The following is a 27,825-nucleotide window of genomic DNA, read 5'->3' as shown; positions in this document are numbered from 1 at the left end:
AGGGCTGTGTGTTAGGGTTAGGGCCGTGTGTTAGGGTTAGGGCCGTGTGTTAGGGTAAGGGTTAGGGTTAGGGTCGTGTGTTAGGGTTAGGGTTATGCAAACAACTAATATTTAAATAATGATCAAAAAACTATTAACTTGTGCCAAATAGATATTTTAGTAACAATTAACAAATATTAACAAAGGGTTAGGTAATGACTAGTGTGCTATTTATTATGGCACCTTATTATAAAGTGTTAGGTGTTAGGGCCGTGTGTTAGGGTTAGGGCCGTGTGTTAGGGTTAGGGTTAGGGCTGTGTGTTAGGGTTAGGGCCATGTGTTAGGGTTAGGGTTAGGGCCATGTGTTAGGGGTAGGGCCGTGTGTTAGGGTTAGGGCCATGTGTTAGGGGTAGGGCCGTGTGTTAGGGTTAGGGCCATGTGTTAGGGTTAGGGCCATGTGTTAGGGTTAGGGTCATGTGTTAGGGTTAGGGCCATGTGCTAGTGTGTTAGGGTCATGTGTTAGGGTTAGGGCTGTGTGTTAGAGTTAGGGTCATGTGTTAGGGTTAGGGCCATGTGTTAGAGTTAGGGTCGTGTGTTAGGGTTAGGGCCATGTGTTAGTGTGTTAGGGCCGTGTGTTAGGGTTAGGGCCATGTGTTAGAGTTAGGGTCATGTGTTAGGGTTAGGGCCGTGTGTTAGGGTTAGGGCTGTGTGTTAGGGTTAGGGCCGTGTGTTAGGGTTAGGGCAGTGTGTTAGGGTAAGGGTTAGGGTTAGGGTCGTGTGTTAGGGTTAGGGTTATGCAAACAACTAATATTTAAATAATGATCAAAAAACTATTAACTTGTGCCAAATAGATATTTTAGTAACAATTAACAAATATTAACAAAGGGTTAGGTAATGACTAGTGTGCTATTTATTATGGCACCTTATTATAAAGTGTTACCCAATTATTATTAGGATCATTATGAGACATAAGAAGGTGAGGATCAATTCAACTCAAAAACATACTTCTGTAGGGTTTTCAGTTAAAGAAGATCACTTTTTATAATTAGTTATGGATAATTCTAAGTTAAATGAGCATTCATGCATGAAGGATTCATTTAAAATGAAAGATCCTTTAGTTAGTATGGGAGTGATAGTATCTTCCACTACTGACCATCCCACTGTAGGAGTGTCGTAAGAGAACAGCATGTCCGTAAAGTAAGGTACGATGTCCGCTTCCCTGGGCTGTCTGGAAACACAAGAGCAATGCAGAGTAGGGTCGAGAGCAGAACCAGCCAGAGAGGGGAATGGGGTGAACCACTTCTTCTACTCATTTTGCCACAGAGTCGAAGATCATATTTGGATGGCCTTTGAATGGATTGAGATGCTCAAACACTCCCTGCTCCTTCAGGACCAATTAGACCAATTACAGTCACTTAGGATAGAAGTCTACTTATTGACCAAATAGAGATAGATAATTGAATGTTTGTAACTTTACACTTCAGTTGAAATATCAGCCGCATTACGCCTTTGCAATTGAATATTGTGGTGTAGTCATACTCTCTTTTATACTACTAATGCACAAGAATATTTTTTCAAGCTAAAACCTCTCAATTTATATGAAACACAAAAAGCTCTGCTCGAATCAACAAATAAATATGCCGTCAAATTCATATACTACAACACGTTTGTTGAAATGGTACAATTGTGGAATGCAGTAATCAGCACAGAAACCCTTTCAACCAGGTTAAATAGTGTATTTGGATATTACAAAATTGTTTGCTAGATAAAACAGAGGGAAACTGGAATGATACGTATTAAAATGTACAATTCAGAACTCATCTTACCTTCATCATGAATTTCTTCCAGAGCGCATAAAACAAGAGACAGAATGTTAAAATCCACTACGGGATGGATCATTATCTGTATAAAATCTGTAATGGGTCTAGTACACAAGCTAATTATGGAAAAACATAGTGACATTGTGATAAATGTTATAAGAACCAGAAGTATTTCACATTTCCATCCATAATTAACTATTAGGTAAGCATATGGATAAGCATATAGGTAAATCAAACGTCAGTTCAGCACTGAAATTGTGGAATTGTAACAATGTGACATACTGTACATCCATGTTTACATTTTGTTCCATCAACACATTTCATTCTACACGTTAATTAGACCAGACACAACAACCGTCATCCAGCCTTGGACTCGCATTACGGGCGCCTCCATTACTGGGGACGTTTTTCAACCAGCCGCTGAAACAATCCATGTTTGACACATTCGGATTCTAACTGAGCAAATGAAAATAATATTGGGTTTTATTACGAGAATGAATTAGGACGTTGTCCGGCCTTCCTGCATCCAACCACCGCAAACCACTTAGTCAGGTCGCGGTCACCGCTTGGTACGCTCCAGGTAACCCCTTGGTACGCTCCAAGACCCACACTCAGCCGGGCTGAGCACAAGATTTGGAGGAGCACATTTACACACAATCTGGCTCTGGAGCTGACAGTAACACCTATCATAGTGGAGCTTTAGCCAAACACTGGGGATCCAGGTTCTTCTCACTCCCTTTCTCCCCCAGTGCTTATAGGCTTCCTCTAACATTGGAACGCTCTAACCTCATTTGTTCACCGACATCCACCCTATCCTAGACTATGTCACTCCCCGCCACTCCCAGGACAGTGAACGTGTTGGCCTCCACTATGTGAGTCTACCTCAGCCTAGAACCGCTCACTAGAGGAAGGTCTTTGGTGATTCCGTTGGGCCGTCTTATCCATCAGGGCAGTCTGTGAGCTGTACTGGGTCGCTGCCCCACAGCATCAAGTCACAGAGACAACAAAGGACTCTCCTATAGGCTATATTCGATCCCATTTCTCCTATCTAGCAGTCCAGTAGCCATGCAGTTAGGAAGGAACAGACCCATCGCTACTGAATATCAGAGCAGCAGCCAGACGCTGTACTAGCCCTATCCCTCTGCCGTTCAATAGGAAGGTTAAAGCTTTATAGACTCTGACACATTAGAAGCATCTATATATATGGTTTGCACATCTTTGGCACTCAATAACACACTACCACTTTAAATGTTTGCGATTTGACACAAGTCGCACAAAGGATGCACACACAATGACTGACTTGACTTCAGTTTTTCTGAAAAGACTTATTTTCAGTATTGACAAAAAAATTGGCAAGCTGCTTAAACTTTATAACCCGTACTAATATTTGATATTTTGTTGCAATCAATAGCAAGCCTTCCAAATGAACAGCAATGGAGAGTGGGGCTCTGAAATGGTTAAATATCCCTATGCCTCTAAAGGGCTCGAAAGAGCATTAAAAAGTGACCAGCGGTGGCCTCTGAAGGACTTCTGTGTCCTAGTAGGTTGCCAGATTGGCATGCATTACCCTAGGAATTGAGCCTGGGAACCAAACACATCATGATTTATTTTCACTGGTATGTATGATACACATTTACAAATGAGTCTGCTGATCAGGCAGAGCACATAGACTCTGACTGAACATAGATTTGCTTCCAGCCTAATACTTTACCAACCTATTACCTTTTTCAACGAACATCAAGTGGAAGATAAAAATGTTCAGCACTCATGTGAGGTCCAATGACTGTTTGTTGCTTGCTATAATCTAAGGTTAGTAAAATGATTATTTGTAAAAGTCTTCCAAATATAACTATTAAGACTGCAAAACACCATAGATATACATTCAAATCTAATTGAATTACACCTACGTTTTCTCTCGCCAAATGTCAGGCCAACTGGTTATACCTGACGACCCACCAGAACGAAATTGTACATTTCATCTGCAAAGCATGTCCAGAATCCAGAGGGCCTCGGATTTACCACTTGAATGTCTTTAAGGTCTTTAAGGGTTTATTCCAATGTGAATGTATAGATATATAGCCATGATACATTTTGAGGTTGACCAAAGGTTGTTTTAACAGGCAAATGGCTGGCAAGCCTGTAGGCAGAGCAGCCTACCAGTCCCTGCCATGCTGTACAAAGGCGCATGATGGGGGAAGAAGGTGTATTCTCTGATACCACATGCAACACACAGCAAACAGTAGCTACCTACTTTCGCTCACACCGTGAACAGCAGACACCAGTAGCTACCTCCTCTTTTGCTCTCTCACTCGCTCCCTCTCCCCAACTCACAAAGCTTTCAGCTTGACCTCATATTTACCAGGAGCTGGTACTCGCTGCCCCTCTCTCAAACTCCCAAACCTCCCTTTTCCACAAACTTTCCCTATCCCCTGCAACTGTCGCTTCCTGTCTTTCTCTTCCCAGCTTCCGCTCTCCCCTCACTTTCTGACTCCCTCTCACTCACCCTCCTTTCTACTCTGTCCTTGTTTCTAGACTCTCTCTGTCCTCTCACCCATCAGCAGGCATGCCCGACCCCTCCGGCGCCTTGGTTGCCTGAGTCAGTATGTGCTGACAGAACAACTCTAGGGGGGTGGAATGAGCGTGGTGCACATCCAAGCACCTCTTGCCTGGCATCTCTTCTCTCTTCTTTTCTGCCTCTCTTCCTGCATCTAAAATGCTGTCTTTCAATCTTAAATCATTCGTCCTCCTCCAATCCTAATAAAACATTTGTTCAATCTTCTGCCCCCTAATCATTCCCCCAAGTTCTCCGCCTGTGAATTTTGTCAACTGTTTTGTAAGAAAACAAAAAATAGATGATGTACACTATTCATTCCCCCAGCCACCTGCTTCACCATCTCTCCTCTAGTCAGCGCTTCGTCTTCTTCTCTTAACTTTCTATTCACCACTCCCCTCCTAACATCATGGCCCCTCAACCCTATTCCCTCTCACCTTCTTCAGTCTGTTGCCCCCTGTCTCCTTCCTTTCTTCACCCATCTCCTCAACACTTCTTTGAATACTGGTTGTCTTCCTAAAACTTTTAAAGCGTGAACCCTCTCCTAAATGAAGCCAAACTCTGAAGTAAGAATTACCGTGCCTCCTCTACCATTAATCTCCAAAACAACTGAGCGTGCAGTCTTTACCCAGCTCTCTCCATACCTCCTCCAGAACAACTTACTGAACCATCACCAGTCCGGCTTCAAGCCAGGCCACTTAACTGAGATGGCCCTCCTAGCTGTCATAGGTACTTCACACTGCTAGAACGGCCTCCCACTCCTCTGCTGTCATTCTGCTGTCTTTTTCAATAAATATTGACAACTATGTGGTGCCTGCAACAAGGACAGCTGGGAACCTGGTTGTAGAACTGAATGACAAGCCATCCTTGGCTTCAACATCGCTGCGACCACCCACTCCTACAGATTCATGCTGTACAACATCAGGAGGATACGTCCGTTCCTCAGCCAGAAGGCAACCAAGGTTCTGATCCAGGCTCTTCTCTTCTAGCGCCTTGACTACTGAAACTCCCTTCTCTGGCTGCATCTCATCCACAATGCGGCAGGCCGACTGGTCTTTAACCTTCCCAGGTTCTCCTCACCTCTCCTCCCCACCTTGCGATGGCTGCCGATGGCTGCTTGAGTAAGAATGCAAACAGCTCCGGCCCATCCTACATCTGGGGAGTGGTCAAACCCTACACCCCAGCTCGTCCTACATCCAGGACGTGGTCAAACCCTACACCCCAGCCCGTCAACCACGCTCCATGGCTGCCAAACAACCTGCTTTTCCATCACTACTAGGCAGCAGTTGCTCAGGAGGTAGAGCCCTTGACTGGCAACCGGAAAGTTGCAAGTTCGATCCCTGGCTCCCCCTAGCAGTGTCAAGGTGTCCCTGAGCAAAACACCTCACCCTGACTGCTCCTGACGAGCTGGCTGTTGCCCTGCATGGTTGACACAGTGTGTGAATGTGTGTTTGAATGTTGGCAATAATTGTAAAGGTCTTTGAGTGGCCACTGACATCAGAACAGCTGAATCTCTACTCATCTTCCTTAAAGTGTAATTCCGGTGAGATTTAACCCAGGGTATTTTTCGGCAACCTCTGTAGTAGCATGACTAGGGCCAATAACACGGAAGTCAATTGGGCTGTTAAATTGCTCCAGGCATTCGCGGGCAAGCTCTATACTCGATTATCAATGAAAAAGGTGTCTGGAGGGCTTATTTTAGGGGTCTTCATGCCGAAAAAGACCATGGGTTCAATTTTCTCTGGAATTACACTTTAAGGGGGAATAGTATTTATAAAATCGCTCTTGCTGTTTATTTATTTCGCTTGTTTCTATATCTTGTTGCACTCAATGTTGAATGCACTTGGACAAAAGCTTCTGCTAACTAAATGTTATGTCATGTACCGTCTGACTGCCCAATGTGGTAAAACCCCCCCAAATGCACTCCCTATCTGATTATAATGGCAGTAATTGTAGTGCTATTGCTCCCCTGGGTCACTCTGCGTGTAACCACCAATCCCGCATGCCTGGAGCCGGTCCGCAGTGTTAGGGAAGCATACGCAGACCAGGACCCGGACCTTGCTGAGGGGCGGAATGATAATGGTCTGGGTCAGGGGCTAAGTCCCTGCTCTTCAACACACTGATGAACCCCAGCGGAACCACTCTCCCCCAGTCCAACGGAGAGTGGTTCTTTGAAAGGAACCGCCCAGTGCCGTTATATTTATTAATAGAGTCCATTCTAACAGCCTCTCTCTTGCATTCTCACAATGTCCTGCTACGACCCAAGAAACACATCCAAAGCCGAGCAGGACAGCCTGAGGGGGTTCTCTCAGAACATTGAAGGAGGTCAGATACGGTGCCAACAACAGTAAGTCACCCCCATATCCATGAGCTCCATCACTGCAACCTCCAATTATCTGGCCCAGCTGAGGACGCTCTAAATCCCGTCTCCAGCGATGGGAGACGGCAAGTCAATTTTCCATCCCCCGCCATCCTATAATTCTCAGACCTCCCTTCCGAACTTTGGCTGGCCATATTTAAAGTATTCAGTTGAATGTTTTGACTCTAATGCACTAACTTGATGTTTAATGACGGAGTTGTAGCGATGGTCTAGGAGGGTTGAGCCAGTGGTATCCTAGGAAAGGTATGAGCTCTCTGAGTCACGGGACCTAGCTGTGCTATGTCATGTGGTTTAAAAAGCCAAGACCAATTCCGCTTTTCTCTCAACACACACTCGGCACTTTCAGCCCCTCTCTCCTGCTCCCTCACAGAAGGTAGGACGTGGAGCACATGCTTGGACCACCCTGAACACCGGGCAGCATTCAGGCAGAACTTCAGCATAGATTCACACAGAGATCCTAACCTAGCGGCATCGCTGTAGTCATTGTCTATGGATTTTTTTTACAAATTGGTGAAAAAAAAACAAACGTTATAATGTCAGAACATGTTGTTTGTGCTAGGGTACATAGGCAAGTTCAGATCATCATGTCAATGTCCCTCAGAAAGTCTCCAAAAAAGTCTCTTTTTAAAAGCTGTTTCCACTGAAGTTAAACAGTTTTAATGCGATCAGACCCATAGGAAGTGTTCATAAGTAGCTATGTATGCATGGACATGGAATGACGGCTGTGGAGGTGATAGGGGTTAATAACTGGGGCAGCCACAGTGTTTCGTATCAGCTGGCACCTTACAAATCAGATAGATGTCACGTTTAAATGAGTAACGCAAAAAGTGTATTGATATTATTATCAATACAATGTGATTGTATGATATGATAAAAATGGTTATGATTAATGTGAAGTAAGTAAGGAAAAAAAGATCAAACCTACCCATTTTTCCACATCTACATGCTGTGTGGAAATGAGAGAAGAAAGAAAAAACAAAGTAAGTGTCCTTTCGTGTTTAACAAAGAAACAGAAACATCATCTATCAGTTAGATAGAGGGAAAACTGTTGGCAGGCAGTGGTCATGAAAAGATGTTATTGTACCAATTTTTTACTTAACCGAAAGGTTGTAGTTCCTCTCCCTGCTCCCTCTCTCCTTACGGCTATTGGCTATTGAGTGTCTTTCAAATGGCTTAGATTGACAGGGAAGATTGATTCCCCTAACCAATCAGAAAAGAAATGCGCTGATTGTGGAGTAGTCAATAATCTAAACTGGTTCATACAGAGGCATGTGCAGTCAACTCCAAACTGATCTTTTCACAGCGCATTTCGCTCACTAGTAGCTGATGGATGGCTGTGCCGTTTGCAAGTGGGACTTTAAAATGTTGCTGATCTAAGTGCCGCATTTTGCGTTCTGCAGCGCAATCACAACTGACCAGATTCGGCAGGAGCAAATAGAGCAAGAATGTCCTTTTGTTATCTGATCTGATTCGAATTCACTTGTATTCTGAACAGCCTAAGGCCTTTCCCATATGGATAAATCAATTGCTGCCCAGTCAAGGACAGAAATTCATTGCAAAACGCAAACGTGGATATCTGGATGGTTAAAAGAGGCTAGGAAAATAGAGGAGGCACATTAAATAATGAGAGCTTAGCACTTCAGAGGGGTCTCAGTGAGACAGTTTGAATTGAAATGTCCAATTCAGCAATCTAGCTGAATCTGCAACGCAATGCTTACACTACGCTGACGTGACATTTGGTGGGATTAGGGGAAGGGAGATGAATTGGAGAATAAAGATGAACATAATAGTACTGTGAGGAAAGTAACAAAATAAACATGCGTTGTATCTTATTATGAATCATAAAAAAGTAATACTGTTTAAAAAATATTTAATGTTTCCCACATATCCCACGTGCAATTAATAAAATAAAATCTTATTGTATCTTAAAATATTTTAAAACTTCAAAAGCAAAATCAAAGAAAGAAAACAAACTCAAAGTAGGCGTTTAAATCTACCATATTGAATTCATCCACAAATGTACTAGGGTTCAGAAAGGGAAATTTAAGAGATATTATAAATTATATATATAATTAATATATTATATATATAATTAACCATATATAAATGATAAATGATGGAAAGATATTTACAAATGATTTAATGTAATCTTAAACAAAATAGAAACAAATTAGACTTGCTGTGAAATTTAACACATGCATTATTAAGACGATAATTTAGATAGATAACAATTAATCTTAACCCATGTCTGAGTATGACTTAACGGTCCACAGTGGAACTACCAGATAGAACAGTGAGGCAAAGGATTAACATATTACTGAAAACATTTTATAATGATCTGCTATTGACACTTAAAGCTACATTTACGAAACAATGATCTTATAATCTCTACCTATTTTTTATCTATGTACAACAAAATCAACATACTGCTTTCAGCATTAACAGTAACAAAGCAATAAACACATTTGAATCATCTGTAAAAATGACACAACAACCATGATTTTTAAATAACTTGGATAATATCAACAGAGACATATGTCCAAATTTTACAAAACAAAGTAAAAAAAATACAATTCGTCTTAATATAGAGGTGCAAACTATTGAATGAAAATGAGACAGATGCAAACATCAGCATAGCTCTGAGTCCTGTTGCAAAGAAGATGGACAACGCACAAAACAGACTCGCCGTCCAAAGGTAGCAATGAAGTGAGACTCCAAACAACTGCCACAGTGTGCATGACTTCAGTGTTAAGGAAAGGCGGGCATTACACCAAGGAGCATGTTAGGAACCGTTCGTATACTCTCTATTAGATAGAATCCATCACATGGGACTCCAATGGATAGAAAGCGGATAACAAAGCAGGCAAGATTTCAATAAGACCGTGGTCTGCCAGAGCTCATCTGCTGCTCTTGGAGAGGTTCCTAGCCTACCGCACAGCTGGACAAACCTTCAAGAATGCTTGAAGGAGGACCCCTCTATTCGGGAGAGGTCGAAGACAAACCCCCTACAGGATGAATAATCACTCAAAACCCTGTCCCCTGTCACACAGTCGACTCATGATCATGTTACGACTCATGATTACAGGGAACTTCTCATATGATTTGTGTTTCACCGCAGGAACTCCATTTCTGGTCGGCCCATCTCAGGGCCCAATCAACTCCATGTGGCATTTTCCGATAACAATGGTGCCGGTGAAAACACAGGAGGGATACTCAGCCTCCAGTATACAGCGTCGTGAAGACAAGCTAATGCCTTAGCATGAAACAGTGTAGCAAACAGCTGTTTGTGGATGAGGGGGGTTACGATAAGTGGGTGTGCATTCTTTAATACGTCCATGTTTTGGAGATGTTTGTTTTTGAGGTGGTTGCGATACAACTGCACAGGCATGTTATCAAAAGCAGCCTATATTCACGTACCAAGGTGCAATTTAACAATCGCCTGTGGCGCAGACTGCTAATCGAGATGAACGATCAATACATATAACAGACAGTGGTAATTACCGATATATGAATATAGTTTACCACTATGGATACATTAAGAGGTCCGTGCGTAGAGTCCCTGTTCTCCATTAACAAGGGTAACGCCCTTTTTTAACAACCATAAGCATTTGCACATGGTGACATATTTACTATGGTACATAGTAGATATGAATAATAATCCACATTTGAATTCTAATATATTTTGAATCATAAGAATAATAAGGAATGAAATCCGAAAGAGATTATAGGGGACGATTGACAGCTTTAGTATATAAATAGTGTGTGCATCCCATATGAAAGCTTTCGGGTGATTAACTAAACTCTGGATCTGTAAAATAGATAATAAAAGCATTGAGCACTGTTTTGCTGGGCCAGTGTATGGACATTTGTATAACGCATGACGATTAAATGTCTCACCATTTCATGGAGCGTATTGGGCACAATACTGCTATGCTATGCTATGATCTGTATGTATGTGGGCAATCCTTGTCGTATGAGCTTCTCTTATATCTCTTCTGCAGAGAAGCTACGCAGCGCCTGCCCTGCTTGGCCCATCCCTTCTGTCTGCTGCGTGATGCGTGCTCGCGTGTTGCCTGCTAATCGTACGGTGAGTGTGAGTCGACACCTGAAACCATCAAACAGTTAGCAGGTGCATTGGCTGTGTTTGGTCCTGTTTTCTATGTTTTACTGATCTCTACCTCTACAGTTGTCTTGTATTCCTAACCATTTCATACTTTGGTCCCTTTTCCTTTGAACAGCTTCTGCCCCTTGCCATGCTACCATTTTATCTAGGAATTCATTCCTAATGACTTGGTTTGATAAAAGAGAAAATATCCCCATTGCTTGCTCATACCATTGCTGTGTGGGTTGTTCCTGTGTAGGTGTCGTTTGAATCCACTTGTAATGGGTTTGGTTAGTGTGTGGGTAAGCATGAAACCTTCATGACTGCAGCGAGCGACTCACCCCTTCAGCCTTCTCCTCGGTGTTTGCCAGCATCTCCTGCAGCGCCCGGACCGACAGAGACTGCTCCAGAACAAAGGCGCAGATGGACAGGTCTGGAGGCACATTCTGAACATAGAACACCACACCATGTATCACAAAGAGGAACCACACCATGTATCACAAAGAGGAACCACACCATGTACCATAAAGCAAGGCTTCAGACCGCAGCATTCAAGGCTTTACATACACTGTAGTATCCATAGTGTACATTCATGAAATAAGACTCCGCACACACACTGTAGTATACATACTGTGGAGTCATGAGATCAGACTCCACACACTGTAGTATACATACTGAACAGTCATGAGGCTCATAAGACATGTTTCATTTTCTGAAGGGTGGGGGGTCAAAAAGTGTTACAGCAGAGCACCCCTAGTTACCAAGATCAAGAATTTATATTGTATTTTCTCTCCAGCTTCTTCAAATCAGTATGATTTTAACTCTTTCAGCAATTTACAGCACAAAATCGGTTGATTCATTACCGTCTGGGCTGGATGACAATGTTATCTTTGAGGAAGACTAGTAATGGTGCTGTCTCAGTCATATTCATACTGTGACATAGCATTCACTGCAATGAAAAGGTTGGTGTGGTGGTGTGACACCAATCCATAGCAGCCCTTCCTCATGACTGAAGCCACAGGCACTCCAGGACACACTTAAGAAGACCTGCCTGTCAGAGCGTACTCTATTAACCAAGAATATCTTACAAAGTGGGAAATTGCTTAGATAATTGATTAAACAATCAACACACCCTGCTGATGAATTTGATGCATAATATGTGTATGTGGTGTTAATATTTGAGGAATTGCGGCAGTTGATAGATGTAGATTAGATCATCCATTTCACATTACAGCAAAGTCCCTCTGTGAAGTCAATTAGGCTTGCACCTCGGTAACAGTTCTAAATATCCAAATATAATACACACCCACTTCACCGGATTTTGACAACATTTCGGTATCGGTCAAGGTTTGACACAGTATTGATCTGTACCATGTAGATGAAGACAAAAACTTACTTTCAAACATTTCAAGTATTTAGAGTTCTCATGTTGTATAAGGGAACCTTTACCTTGGAGTTGGACGTGGACTCTAGGAAGCAAAGTCTGTTTCCAAAGCCTTCAGCGGCCAGACACAGCTTCTGCTGCTCTTTGTGGAGAGTGGCAGAGCACTGCAGCACCACCTCGTCGTCCTGGGACAGAAGATGAAAGGAAAGGTCAACTGGATGCAGCCCTGCGATGCCAACCTTCATCTGGCCAGCTCACTTCCGGTTTTGTATTGATGTAATTCTGGAACCAGCGGGAGACGGGCGGCCAAGCTTTGAACAAAAACTGTTGCCAGATACATTTGAGAAAACATTGACCTCTTTATCTGCATCTCATCTTTGGTCCACACAGGGTGTTGGCATTTCTACTCAAAGGCTCTCAGGAACGTCGCTATCCTCTCACGATCACGCTCATTAAACGTGACGTTCAATGGCTCAAGTGGGACTGTGGGAGTTAAGGCTAGCTTTCTATTTTCAATCCCTTTCACAACAACCTACTAATCCGAGGTGGAATTGCATCTAAGTGATTTTGCTTTTCTCACAGAATAAAAACCACACTCAACGTCACAGAACGCTGCACCTGACATGCACACTGCACTTCCTGCACCCCGGAAAAAAATAGGCATGCACATGTATCGTGAGTATGAGTAGTATGAGGGAAAATCAACTGAAGTGGAAGGGGCAGTTAGAAAAGTATCTTTAAATTAAATCCTAGCCTAAAATCCTTTAAATACTTTCATTCAATTTGACTTATTGATAAGTTAAAATAACTGCTGTTTACCGAAAAATATCAGACATTTTTCTGTATCTTTCTTTTTAGATCATATTTATGAAAAGTGTTGGATTCTTGAAAAACAAAATTACAAATGTCCTTTCGATTTTATTATTAGCCTTAAGAGAACAGTTTGCTCATCCTAAGTTGTCACATTAAGAAGTGTTGCCTTGATTTTAATTGATAATATTGATTTTATAGTTTTAAGTGCTTCTATTTATAGTATTATTTTAACCTTTGTTCGGTGCTGCAACTCACTGATACAAAATGGAGCCACTGTGCTTCCAATGCTTTATATTATCACCCACCCTCAGGATTTGACTTATTTACTAGTGGGCTTAACTGGCCTGCTTAAGGCTTCTTTGCACTGGTAGACTCTTAAGGTCGGGCCGACCTGGGGCCCATCTTGCATCCGGCGCAATTGACTTTCTCAGTGGCGCATGTGTCGTTGCTAGTTTGCAACTGACGCAGAGCGTTCTTTTCCCTCCTGCGCCACGCGTCGGTAAATTAGGGAATGATCTTGCGCCCCAAGGTGCGGTTCGGCGAAAGGAGGAGGCGTGTTCTGGCGCAAACGTTCCCTGATGCTATTTTGCAGTTTCAGAAATCACTTGCGCCACAAACCAGGAAATACCTGTTTTAAAGTCAGTGGCGCGCTGTTCAGATGCTATTTTAAGGGCGCATGCATAATGTTGCTTGTGCACCTCGCGCATACACTTTGCTTATCTCATCTACCTAGCCACACATTCTTAGTAAATTATTTGGGAAAGAACAGCTGATACAGCGGTAATAAGTTGTACTTCTGCAAACACCGTACAGCAAACACATATTTTCTTGACACAGACATCATATACATGCCCATAACTTTTAGGAATGATGAGTATTGGATCGTGAGAAAACATTGTTTTACCGCGAGTGAGATTAAAAAGAATGAATGAATGCGAGCGCGCGTGTGTGTATGTATAAAAGAATTAATGAATGCGGGCGCGTGTGTGTATGTGTAAAAAAATTAATGAATGCGGGCGCACGTGTGTGTGTCCATCTGTTTAAACACACACAAACTAAACACATAATGCATAATACACTCCATGGCAATGTATATTAACGGGAAACACATGCATATTAGGAAGTCGATAACGATAATGTATACAATACTGATAAGAAACAACGTTTGTTAATGTATTGCGTATATCATAAAATAGAACCACAGTTACCGCATATCATATGTGTGTTAAGTTGTCTTTGCTGAAATTTATTTGAGAACTCAGTATTTCTGAAGTTGTGGAAGAAAACCTTATTCCATGTGTGAATTAGGCCATATTATTTGGCCATAAACTGAGCCATTTGAAGTTTGAAATTCATGTGCATCCGTCTCATCGGAGACTGCAGACGCGCTGTCAAAATATCAACTCGTCAGATTCAAATGCGCTCATGGCTCTTAAAGGGGATGGGAGCTGGCACTCTCATTGGTTTATTGCACGTTACGCCCAAACCACACCTACGGGTAATTAGGCTACTTCAGACCAACCCTTTTTAGATATGCGCAGGGCACAAGAGTCATTTTTTGCGCCGGTAGAATAGCAACATCGCCATAGAACCGCCCACAAAGCTACTTGCGCTTGGAGCTTCTCACTTGCGTTTCAGACCGTTAAAATAGGACCCCTGGGCAGTACACACTGCTCGACTGGTCTCGACAATTCGAGCAGTGTCGACAATTCGTTTTGCATTGGCACAATAGTGTGGTGGTCCACACTAGACTGGGAACACGCCTGTATACACATTTTACTCTGAAATCTCATCATTCTGGCTTGAACTCATAGACTCTGTGAGTCTATGCAAGTTGGCATGTTGAGGTGAGTTCCTCACTTCTTTTCTCAATTATTAATGCAAATGAATGAATGCAAAGAATAATGTGGTCATATATATTTTGTAGGGCTGGGCAAGGTAATGTGTTCATTGAGCGTTAACGCAATCTTATTTTCATGCGATTAATACAAATTGACGCATTTCTTTTTTTTTACTGATTTTGAAAAGTTTGGCCCACGGAATGTCCACATTCATATCAGAAATATTTTTTGTTTTTAGTTCCACTTACTTTACATTCAATTACACTTGCAGTAAGCGACTGCCTGATAACAATTGCAGTAAGTGACAGCCTGTTTACAAATCCCAAATCTGTGGAGCTACTTATTTGAATTTAGATACACTTTTAGTAACTGTTGGTTTACAATTGTCCTAATTAACTGCCTGTTTACAATTCCTAAATCTGTGGTTATCTGTAAGTTTCATTCAACCCACACTGAGTGAGTCAATAAATTCTAACTCTAATTATTGCTTATTAAGTACATTTGGTATGAAGATAATGTGTCATTCCATTTGATAATCTTATTTAACTTAAATTGGAATAGATTTAAAATATAATTTTAAAAGTGTGATTAATCGCAAATTAAGTCACAAATACTATGCGATTAATCGAGATTTAAACTTTTAATCGTTGCCCAGCCCTAATATTTTGGGTTTCTAAGAATAGGCTATGTTCGTTTAATCATCATTTATATTGTTTGATCATACATTTAGTTATATTGTTTGATCAGCGAAGATGTCAGGTCTGTTCTTCAAAAATCTCAGTAAAGAAAAAAAAAAAAAAAAAAGTAATGAGCTTTTTGTCCTTTTGTCTAACCCTGAAAAAGACAAAAGGATAAAGGGACTTGTTGTTCTGGTAGCTAAGTCATTTAAAATTATAAGGAATAAAATCATCCCTTTAAGTCTGATCGTCAACATATTAATCCAGACATCTGAGTCATCCGTTATGAGGAACGGGCTGTTCGGTTTTTCCCAGGAATCATCCATCTGTATTTCCATATGTATGTTAACCTAGGATATCTAAATGAGTTAAACAGCTGTACCCTATTTGAGATGCTTTCCAGTTGATTTGCGTATGTGAATGGTGAAGGTGGGTCTTCTGGCCCTACAGACAGATCTCAAGACTGCTACTAGGGAGAGGAAAAAGACAAAAAAAGACATCTAAAAACCCAACAACCAATAAACTATTACCATCTGTGATTGGTTGAGCAGTACCAAGTAACCTACTTGACTTCTGTAAAGAAGGGCTTCTTTTGTTAGCCTCATTTTATGGTTCCATCTTTCATCTTTTCCCTTATGTGTACAACTTATCGTCAACAAATAAATTGGTTTCTTATTCCGATTTTTCCACCTTCCACCTTTTAACACCATTGACACGCAAAGCAATGAGGCAAGTTTGATGGAATAAAGATTACAGACTTTGATTATAAATGTTATATATATATATACTAGATTATACAAAAATAATTAAAGATAGACTGTCAATATTTGATGCAGATAATGAATGTTAGGAAAACGTCCAAAATCCTGCTCTATTTTACAGCATTAACACAAAGACAAAGCTTTCGATAATTACGTTTGATATACAATATATGTGACATGGTTAAACACAATTACATAAGAATGGGCCTGACCTAAATAAGAGTTAATACATCTCCAGACTCAAACTGTTCGTATTGTATGGTATAGCTTTAATAGAATGATTCTATAGTCATATGGTTCCTCCTCTTGTATGTTAGAAGAGATGAAGGCATATTATTCCACTCTTACATAAACCATCTTTGTTTGGCAGACATTGCTCTTTTAAAATTAACATATTCCCACACATATATTCTGTAGCAAATGAACGTTGCCATATATGTGTATAATAACTTGTATAATATACACACTAATACCTTCGAAATAATGCCGTTCACAGTCAAGTCTTATTGCTTCTTTTTTTTCAGAACGAACATAATTGTTTGTTAGATTGCAAACTGGAGCAAAACCACTCATCCAGGATTCAGTTCTATTTCTTTCCTACTGACCGCCAGAGGCGGTGCTTTAGCACTGGATGTTCCATCTTGCGCACGCACAGGTTGAATAATTTTATCAACAAAGTCACCTGTGATACCTGGGTGACCCAAGAATATCTATATATTCCTAACAGGACACACAAACATTTTTTGTTGAAGTATAATATATTAGCTTGCACAAGTAGCCTTGTAACCCACGGGTTGGTGCCTCGATTTGACTTCGTCCACCAAAGGCTGTGACTCACAATTTGTTCGATTTCGGCTGCGATCAGGGGCGAGTAAAGTGTGTAGGCTACGCGTAGACGTCTTTCCAACTTTGCTTTAATTAGCTTAGAGCGTCAGTCGGCGGCTAGTTTTCAGTCGCTGTGTTGTTCTTTCGGTCTTGCACCGTTGCTCATGTGTTTTCGCCTAAGCTTGGTTGCTAATTTGTATGCTTGCCAGTGCACGGCTTGGGGTCAAAGCACCCTTTACTGTATTTTTCTAGCGCTTGCACTGTTGCTCAGGTGTTGATTTCGCCTAGGCCGGTTGCGTACTTTGATTTGATCGCCAGTGAGCGGCTTGGGGTTTCAAAAGTCGCCGTCACTGTATTTTCCCTAGTCGGGTCGCACTGTTTTTTCGGGTGCTCTCGCCGGAGCCCATTTAGCTCAGGCTACTTAATTTGCTCGTCAGTGGGTGGCTTAGGGCCTCCTAGAGTTGCCGTCACTGTGTTATTTTGGGGGTGTTGCATCGTTGCTCGGGTGCTGTCGCCTAAAGCCCGATTGCCTAGCCTACTAACCCTACTAATTAACTTTTACTACTACTTTTATTATTACTACTTTTACTTAACTTTTTTTTACTTGACATAGGCTAATTCATTTCTGCTGACATGTTAAGCGCCCATAATTGTGGTTCTGCATGGCCTCCCTGCAGGCGGAGGATGGCCATGACCATTGCCCTGCATGTCTCGGGGTTGAGCACCTGAGGGAAGCAGTGTCAGATAACCCATGCATGAACTGTAGTTTCATGCCTCATGCACTGAGGCTAAGTAGGTTTGCTGAGGTGGAGGGTGGACCAGGGTTGCCTCCTTCGGGTGTTGGTCCTTGTGGCACCAGGTGCCGTTCCTCGGCAGATGGGGGACCGCCCCTGGCTGCCGGGGGACCCCCTCGGGCAGTCCCGTAAGGTCGACAACTTGGCAAACCAAGTGGATACACTTTCGGATGAGGTTGCTCCGATTAAAGCCCTCATACAGAACCTCCAGCCAGCTCAGGTTGTACCAGCCGCGGCCCCTGCAGCTGCGCAACCTACTTATCCAGAGGATGACATGCTGTCCACAGCTGCGTCCTGACATGCTGCCTACAGAGGAGGAATAACGAAGGGTTGACAAGGTAGCGTCCCTTGGCTCTGAGGCTTTCTCTCGAGGGTCTCTGGGCGGCTCGGCTAGCGGGTCAGTGTCCGGCCGCCGTTAGACCAGCCGTGCGAATGGCCCTGGCAAGACTGGGGTTAGATGAAGCTCCTGTTCCATCTGCAATGTGAATGATTTGTTTTCACAAGCTGCTCAACCCTCAGTTTTCTCTTTGCCCCACTCTGAACCGTACTTCGCAGAGCTTCATAGATGCTGGCCAGATTCAAAGGCTCTCTCCCATCATACTAGTGATAGCAGAGTTCTGGCAACTATGGCCAACGCTGATACTTATGGCTTGGACCAGTTAGCTTCGATTGAGCCTGCTAGAGTATCCCTAGTTGTCTCCCCAGACGAGGCTCTGAGAGCCGATGCGAGCTGCCCTCGGCCCCAGTGCCAGATTACAGATGACCTCCTTACCAGGAGTTACAACATTGCTGCCCGTGTGGGACGTCTTGGGAATTCGCTTTCTCACATCGTTCTGGCTCTGTTTAAACCCATACTGGGGTCATGTGATGGTCCTTCAGCACAGACCCTCAGTGATGCCTCACTGCAGACTTTTGCGTATATGACTAGGGAGCTATGCGGATTAATGTCAACTGCTACGTTGGTGCGCCGCCAGGTTTGGCGGGCGCAGTCGCCCCTGCCGGAGGTGTCGATCCTCTTCCAGGGGTCCCAGGACAGACGTTTTGGCCAGCTGCTCTTCAGGCCCTGGAGCAAAGTGTGCAGGCTGGCCAGGCTAGCCAGCAGTTTGCAAACTTACGACATGCACCTCTGCCTAATTCAAGGCCAGGGGCCTCTGTGGTACCCCGTGCCAATAGCTCTCAACCACGTTCAGGTGGACAATCGAAGGGCCAGCGCTGCTCGGCACAGGTTGACCAGCACAGTAGCACTGCCCAACGCGTGGAATTTCAGGCGCCAAGAGGTCCGGCGCCCAGCGGCGGCTGGGCGCCGGACCGGGGGGAAGAGACCGGGGGGAAGGTACTGAAGCTCAAGGACCGGCCGCGGATGATTTTCTCTGCAGCACCGCTCCTCAGCCATGTAGACCGGCTTGGCCTCAGTGAACTTTACCATGCGAGCCTGTCTCTCTCCAAAGCGCGTAGATACCATTCTGCAGCTGCTATAGCATTTCAAGCGGGGTAGGTTGCTCGAATACAGCCTCTTCCTTCGACTGATAGGTATGCTGACCTCAGCATCCATGGTGGTCCCACTAGGCCTTCTCAAGTTGCGTCGTCTTCAGATCTGGGCGAATGGTCTCCACTTGGACCCCAAGTGGAAGAAACACAAGATGGTCAGGTTGTCTGGGCAGTGCCTTCGGGCCCTCAGACCCTGGAGAGAGAGGGCATACCTGATTGCAGGGTCGCCCTTCGGGAGGATAGGTTCCGGTCGGGAGTTTGTAGAGACAGACGCCTCCCTTTCCGGCTGGGGCACAGTATGGCAGTGCAGGACTGTCAGAGGCCAGTGGGATGCCCAGCAGAGCATATAACTGTCCTGGAACTTCTTGCGGTGTTCTTATCCCTAAGGCACTTCCTTCCAGTTCTGAGGAACCTACATGTTCTTGTCCGGACAGACAACACCTCAAAAGTCTACCACGTCAACCACCAGGGGGGTACCAGATCGAGGCAGAGCCTGTGGGTCATGCAAAGCTCCTTATGTTGGCGTTCCCCAATTTTCCAAGCCTGAGGGCTGGCCATTTTCCAGGTGTCCAGAACACAGCGACAGACTGTGTTCTCTCACCAAAGGCCAACCCCCAGAGAGTGAAGACTCCATCCGGAGGTGGTAGGCATGATTTGGGACAGGTATGACAGGGCAGAGGCAGATCTCTTTGCTTCTGAAGGGATGACCCACTGTCCCCTTTGGTTCTCCTTGATGGAGAGGACCAGTCTGCTTTATGCATTTCCTCCAATTCCCCTTTTACTGGCAACGCTGGACAGGGTCCAGGGTTGGTGAACTCCATGACTTGTCGCTATACATCAAGGCAGCTTATGATGTATGGCTACATTATGGGCTGCCTTGAAGGAGGTTCCACTTCACTACATTTGCTCCGCGGCAACCACTTAAAGTCTAAAGCCCATGTGAAGAAAAAGGAACAGCTCCGTGTGACCAGAGCTTGCCTCCTCAAACCACCATCACTAGTGCAAGCGATCCGCAGATTGAAGACAATAATTTATTCAGGAGTTTGTGGCTGTTCGCCGAGTCTGACATCCTTTAAGAAAAGATAACTTGGATTGAATTTCAACAGGGGGAGCATTGCCCGAATATTAGAGCAACCCCCAGCATTGCTGAGTTGTCCGCATGTAAATGATTCCAAAACTACGAGCTATCGTGGTGAAATACTGCGATGCTGTCAGCAGCGGTCTGCCCAGTTATTGTTCCATAATTCCAAAGTTGTATGCATCATTAAACATTTACTGTTATATTTTATTCAATTGTTGACTTTTTATTCATTCACAAAAGTAGAGACTTTTCTTGATGATAAAATTAGCACCAATCATAAAATACAGAATTGTGAAAAAACTAAATGGAAAAAACTGAATTTTGGAAAAAATTACATATTTCATAGGGCTCTTAATGTGGAATAAATATAAATTCAAATCTGTAAGACACCGCTGAGACAATAACTTTAGTATCACTCACATATTTAGGTAAAAAATGAATGCTTCACGAAGAGCCAGATAATAAGATATTTAATGTTACATCTAACCGTTCGTTCAAACCGAAAGCAAATGCATGGCGCAAACACAAAGTCAATGCAAATAGGTGACTTTGCAAATGGCTCAAATAGCGTGGCGCGAACAACATGGTTGTATAAAAGGCTCAGAGTAGCTGCACTGATTCGCTAGGCTAGCTAATGTCAATTTAATGAGGGCTACCGCTTTAAGCACTTGATTGGTTGATTGGTTGATTGACGCTGCTGGTGAAACTAAAGTTAGCTGTTAAGTTTGTAACAAACATTGTGTGGAGCAGTGGCACTCAGGAGCTTGTAGACTTATTAGTGGTTTCAGTTGTGCATCCGTGATTTATACGCAAGTTCCCACCTAATGTTGTTACTGATGGACATTCTATGTGGCTAGCGACAACAAATCATCCCACAAACGTATTTTGAACCTAATGAACCGAACAACACATACATGCCCCAAACTCAGCTAGTGATGCGAATGTTTAAAATGTTTTACTAGAACGGTTTTACTTGAATATAATAAGGATTTTACCATCCCTTTTATATATATTTATACATACATACATGTGTGTATCAAATGAATATTGTGGCGAATGTCAAAAGCAGAAGCGTGATATTCTTTCGGTGACTTTATTGTAACGTTTCAAGGGTACATCAAGACCTAACTTAACGAGAGCTTAACATTTACTAACCGACTTCACTAACTCTCATCACTAACTGTCTCCCTAACTGTCTTCTTAAAAGAAAAGCATGATGGGAACACATCAGCAACCAATAGCAGTGGTATAAAACAATGCGAACATAGCCCCGGCGCTACAATATAAATTATTTATAGCCACCTGTCTTCCCCTCACCGAAAACCGCAACCCAAAAACGAACCGTATATTTTGTGAACCATTGCACCCCTATATATACTTGTCTTTCAAGTATACAATTTTTGCAGTTAGGATTCAGGTTTTTCTAAAGTAGTATTTTTGTTAGATTCTATCTCTGCCTTGTATTCAAAGTGATTTTTAATATTATGTTTTAGGCAATAATAGTAATATTGTATAACAATCTAACAGTGCCTACTACAGAAATTGTAACCATTCTGCAATAACCTTGTTTAAGAAAAAAATATTTGTCTTAGTTATAGTTAAAGCTTTAAAAAATGCCATTTTATGTTACAGCAAAACACTAATGTAAGCAAAAAATACAGTCCTTGGCCATTAGTGTTTTGTTTCACAGTTACCACACTAGAACAACACTACAGTACATAGTAATAACTGTTTTATTTAACCTAAAAGTTATAAAACAGATTTATTTTTACAGTTAATTACTTGTAAATTGCTTAGTTAGGTATTGTGTATTTTACAGTCGGTTTTTTACAGTGTAGTATTGCACCGATAACCACCAGCAGCTTTCTCCTTCGTTCCGTGTAGATTTATTACATTGGTGTTTTGATTAACACCCAGGAGTGGATACTGCTCAGCATAAAAAAACAACACATATACAAAGCTCTTCAGAACAGCGGTAACCGCAAATTCTACTCAACCCATTTGCGTGTTCACTTGAGTTCAAACAAATTTTGCTTGATGCTGAATCACTCACTCAGGAAAGTTTGCGGTTTGCGTGAGCAGAATATTTGCGTCACTTTTGGTGTGAACACATCTTAATGCGAGTCCAACATACAAAAAAAATGTTGATGGATAAGTGTGGCAAAGGCAGATTAAGTTTCTGGACCATTGTTGTAAAAAAAACCTGGATGAGCTGTGCATGTTAACTGGATACTTAAAGGAGATACACTCCCAAATAAAGCAGTCTTAGGCAAGGAACTAATGGGACAATCCAGGGTGGGTCTAGTGGTGTTAACTGAACAAAATAGCTGAGGCGAGAAGAGAGGTGATCCCCAGTCAAGTTCCAGCAGTAAAACCTTTGGTTTGCAATTTATTTTAGAAGCAGTTTTGGTCACATTTGTTGAGATTATAAGGTAAGACAGACATACTGCTAAGGCTAGCGAGCTCGTAATTTGTTTCTGGGGAGGATCTTTGGAGGAAGGCCTGAATGGAGGGTTGGGATTTCTGTTTTTGCGCTTTATTTATGGTTTGATTTAGCCTATGGATGTGTGGCACTTGTCACTTAAATTTTCTGCTGTATCTCGCTAACTGTAATGGTGTGGAAAACATACCCACAACATATTAAGCATTTTGTCAAACTTGACCGTCCATCTTACAAAGCATTTCCACAATTAACTGAAACGTGCATGAATTGCTACGACCATCAGTGGACATGATACGATTTAAGTACCAGATAAATCCGGTCATCCGGTAATGCACTTGTTGCAGCTGGCAGTATATTACACCAGACAACAAAGGCAAAACAAGAAAGAATATTTACGCTTCGCTGAGCGTTTAACACCTGAGAAAAACGTACGTAGACAGAGCTTTCCCTTCAGCGGAGGCAGATGCCTGATGTCTCGCCGTTAGTCTCAGCCTTTGTTTCTTCGCACAACGAAACCTGGCCACGTGAGAGACTAGTAGTAGTGAACCAAAACATGACGGAGCCGCTCCACTGAAGGCACCACCAAGCCTAAAGGTAGATGTTTGGGTGCATTACGGATTAAAACACTTTGACGACAGAGAAAAGCTGCACAAAAGCAAAGCCTTATGTAATCTGTGCAAAATGAGGGTGAAATATTGTAGAAAACTACAAACCTACAAAACCAAACATAACGTTCAACTTGATATTGGTGGCAGAGAGAGTGATCCTAACTTGTGAAAGGCTCAGCTGGACATCCAGAGTAATGGATTCCTACCTGACAATTGAAACTAGCCACACAGCAAGTCATTTAGCTGAATGTTTGTCCAGAGTGAGAGACGAACAAAGACCCAGCCATCCTAACAGCCAACGCTGCCTACATGGTCCGTGCTGTGGAATTGATGGCGCTGTTGCACATTGGCTGTTTCGCACACACACACACACACACACACACACACACACACTCAATTTAGCCTCACAAGAAGCTCTCAAAGTTCCAGCTGTTGTGCGCTTGCTTGGCCAAGTGAGGCACATTGCTTAATTATTTTGACTGTAGTACTGCTGAAAGCCACAAGCTCAAAGAGAAGCAAAGGATACTGGAGCTGCCTGCACACAAGCTGGTGATTTTACTTATTTAGACTGGCTGCTTGGTTAAAATTCAAGGTTCTCTCTCTATCCCAGGGTGCTAGTCAGATCTGTTGAGATTTTGTTGTGTCCTTTCATTACATTCCTTGTGACAGTACTTATTTAACTTTTGTACGGATACAAATAAGATATGTCAGCCTAAAACGCTGTTGGTCACGTTTAATAAAAGGTATGTTATGTAACTGCTTTGGGGTGAATTCTTAATGTAAACATTAATTAACATTTTTAATAATGCACCAGGTTAGAGGGTTCCTTTTACAACCTTAGTTGTGCGAGAATCGATTTCACATCCAAGCTAAATGGTATTGCAACTGAAATATCTCTAACTGAATTGGCATCGAAACTGCAAATTGTCGAATCCGAACCTTGTAGATCGGAATCGAATAATTTCAGGAAATCAGTATTGATAACCAGCCCTAGACACCAGTGGGGCATACTACGAACCACGCTGAACATACCCAGACTTTCTTGGGAAAACCTGGATCGACAGAGATGCAACTTGCGATCAGAGTTAAATGGTACTACGAAGCTCACTTAGGATTCGATTTGTCAATCAAGTTTTTTTTTTCTGGATGATGGCTGGTTTAATCAGCCTCACCTGGACGAGTCTGATTGGATTCTGAGGCTGACTGAGGCTGCACACCTGTTGCACATTGCGTAGCATCAGTTTGCACAAGTTAAACCAGCCATCATCACGCACACTCACGGAGACATCTCCTACATGGAGTACCAGGACACGAATCATTACATGCAAAACTTGAATAAAGCAGATTTCAACATCACTACCCTGTATCCTTTTGTTGGAGAAGCAAAGTAATAGGCAGCTAGTTGGAGCGTGTCAGCAAGCTGGGTGGCGTGCAGCATGGTCAATGCTACAATGCTTTTTGCAGGAGAATTTAACATCTGGGTTCTGGAAGTCTTGGGATTAAAAACAACTGTCATGAAGAGAACACATTTGGACTCTACCTGTGAAATACATTTTCCAGGTAACAAGTTTAAGTATCATTGGCCGGAGTGAATCTAAAGGAAAGATCAGAGCATTTGAATGAAGTTAAAGATCAAATAAGACGTAAGCTAATTAGGTAAGATGGCAAAGGAATGCATGTGTCTGGATATCCCATTGAGGACCTGTTCACTGCTTCAATAGTTGTGAGATGGAAGCTGCATCGTTGTCCCCAGAACAGGTACCGCCTTGACAAAGCTTTCCCCCCAAACTCTGGGTCAGATGTACGGGGATATAATCACTGCAGAGTGAAGGAGCTCCAGTTAACCACATCAAGAACAACTCTATCCATCAGTGCACCTCGTATGTGTGTTAAACACACCGCCCTCACCTCACACAAAGCATCCTATGAGGCTGAAGAAACTGCAAAACCACTTGATTCAGAATGCAGAGATAGAGGGATGCATGATTGTATTTGGTACAATAATCCTTATGTCCAGTTTTTACATGTTTTCACACGTGTTTAAACTGAAACATCAGCAAACCCTGGTCGTCAAATACTCAATATAAAAGACTAACAAGAGGATGTGAGAGTGGCGAGGAATACAAATTGAATGGTAGAAGCCAAGGGGGAGGGAGACTGCAACACAATATAAATATAACCTGTAAAATTATTGCATGCAAGGCTCCAAGCATCACAAGTGCTTAACCCTATTTGTCCCGTACATTCCCCCCTCTATTCTGGCGTTCTGATATCTGAAACCACTCTCCATTTGGCTTGACTGGGAGCCATGCAGTCAAAGAGATATTGATTGTTTGAAACCTTTTTAAAGCAATGAAGATGACAGGAAATGTCTTCCAACAGCTGAACACACACACACACACACACATTACCTTCACCCATTAATCATTCCCTGTACATTATGTCAACCATAGCAACACAACGGCTAGGGATGGGGAGGAAATGGATAAGAACATCAATGCATTGTAAAGATTACATGTTATGATGCCATGCTCTAATGGCATCCTCAAGTGGTGCATGCTAGCGGAGCTAGTGCATGGCCAGCTAATGCTGTGAACCTGGGGGAAGCAGCCTGTTGCCCGGCCCTTCTAGGTCAGGGTCGGAGACATAACTATAGATGTATCAGAGCCACCATCTTCTAACTTAGAGTAACCGTTAAATGATTAAGAACAATGACAAATGAACAAGGTAAGCAGACCAACGGCACCCTGGAAAATCCCACAAAGTTCTGGTGCTAGCATGTGACTAGTGTTGACTCCAACTAGGGATAGCTGAAATATACATTGAGTCAAACCAACCCCACACAGACCCATACAGACAAAACTCAAGTTTAACAATACAAGTGCATGTTTCTATGCATCCACTTATTGGCCTATACTGAGAGTGAGAGAGTGGTATATTAGAGGGACGATTTTGATGTAAACTGCGATCGATTTCGTAGTGCAATCAGCCAAGTGTTTATGTAAAGCATGCTCTAATCATGTAAGTGTTCCAAAGGAGGCTGTGCAAGGTCTGGCATCTGGTTCTCAAACTGCTCAATAAGGGTGCTCTAAGATGTTTATTCCCAGGGAGGATTCCCCAGGCGCTCCTATGAAGTCTAGTGCGGATCACTATACAAGAAACACATACATATTAATACACTATTAAAATAGATTTCATACATTGCATTATCTTTTATTGCCCCCCTTTTTCCCTGTGCAATAGAACATAGAGAGGGAATGATGTTAAAAGAAGCAGGCTTGCTCTGGTATCTTGTAGGGCTGCCTGCAACTAACCGTTACTCAATCATGTGTTGATGATGTTGTGTAGGAATGTCATCAATAATACAGACTCAGTCAGACCACAGTGATGTCTTGCATTGGTTGCATTTGGTTTCTCGGTCTGACCAGCCATGGAAAATAATGAAAGTTTTATCATGATCAGCATCCAAAAGCAATGAAATCTTTGCATTTTTACTTAAATAACAATGAGTTGATTTTCAGCATACTATCTTTTTTCCTCCATCTAATAACCATTTCAGCACCAGGTGACACATCTTGTTTACACTGGGGAGGGCAAAGAATCTTAAATTCTTCCTAACACATAAATGATGGCCTTGAATGACAGAGTGCATCCCTGGTGCCGTAAACTGTGCAGGCGATTCGCACTGCACTGCGCCCCCGATCCACTCCCCACAGGAGGAAAATAGGACGGAAAACATCCCCGCAACACACCACAACTCTTCTGCGTGTGTGTGTGTGTGTGTGTGCGTGTGCGCGCGGCACCACCACAGCCCAGCAAATAGCTTCACATGAATGCCTATATCTCATACTGTATCATTCTTAAACCATCGTAAGAAAGCACCGATAAATAATCAGGAAGAGAATCAGAGATGCAGATTCTCCTCTCTCCACATCATTTCGTCAGGCTTGACTGTTCCGCGTCGTCCGTCCATCATACAAGACCAGGCATCTCCTCATCAGTCATTTAGAAGCATGCAGGCATTGCTGAAAGCATATGCGGACATGACGCGGTGGTTTAAAGGCTGATGAATGTATCGGGACTATAGAACGGCAGCCCCGGCTGTCATCCGGCACTGCGCTTGTCGCAGCTTGCGGTAGACGACGCGCACCGGACGACGAAGGCACCGCAAGACGCCAGATGGAGGCTTCCTTCCCAGAGACTGACGTTCACCCACCGAGAGAACACCAACGCCCACACCGGACACCGACACAGACTTAGACAAGAAAATGCAAACCA

At 42.9% G+C, this 27,825-nt stretch overlaps 1 protein-coding gene across 1 annotated transcript in view; it reads right to left on the bottom strand.

The window, feature by feature from the left end:
- ryr2a (ryanodine receptor 2a (cardiac)) overlaps positions 1 to 27,825 on the bottom strand; it is a gene marked incomplete at both ends in the record, with an annotated part of 175,982 nt that overhangs the window by 148,101 nt on the left and 56 nt on the right. The window contains 5 exons of the mRNA XM_079757379.1: positions 1,133 to 1,207; positions 1,806 to 1,820; positions 7,656 to 7,676; positions 11,174 to 11,278; positions 12,282 to 12,401. Coding sequence (XP_079613505.1) covers positions 1,133 to 1,207; positions 1,806 to 1,820; positions 7,656 to 7,676; positions 11,174 to 11,278; positions 12,282 to 12,401 — 336 coding nt within the window. The remainder of the gene's footprint in view (positions 1 to 1,132; positions 1,208 to 1,805; positions 1,821 to 7,655; positions 7,677 to 11,173; positions 11,279 to 12,281; positions 12,402 to 27,825) is intronic.

Source organism: Pollachius pollachius, assembly GCF_949987615.1.
Source record: "Pollachius pollachius genome assembly, chromosome: 19".
In the NCBI taxonomy this organism is placed as follows: domain Eukaryota; kingdom Metazoa; phylum Chordata; class Actinopteri; order Gadiformes; family Gadidae; genus Pollachius; species Pollachius pollachius.
The sequence above is the reverse complement of the archived record's forward strand: the minus strand, read 5'-3'. Positions and strand labels throughout refer to the sequence as shown.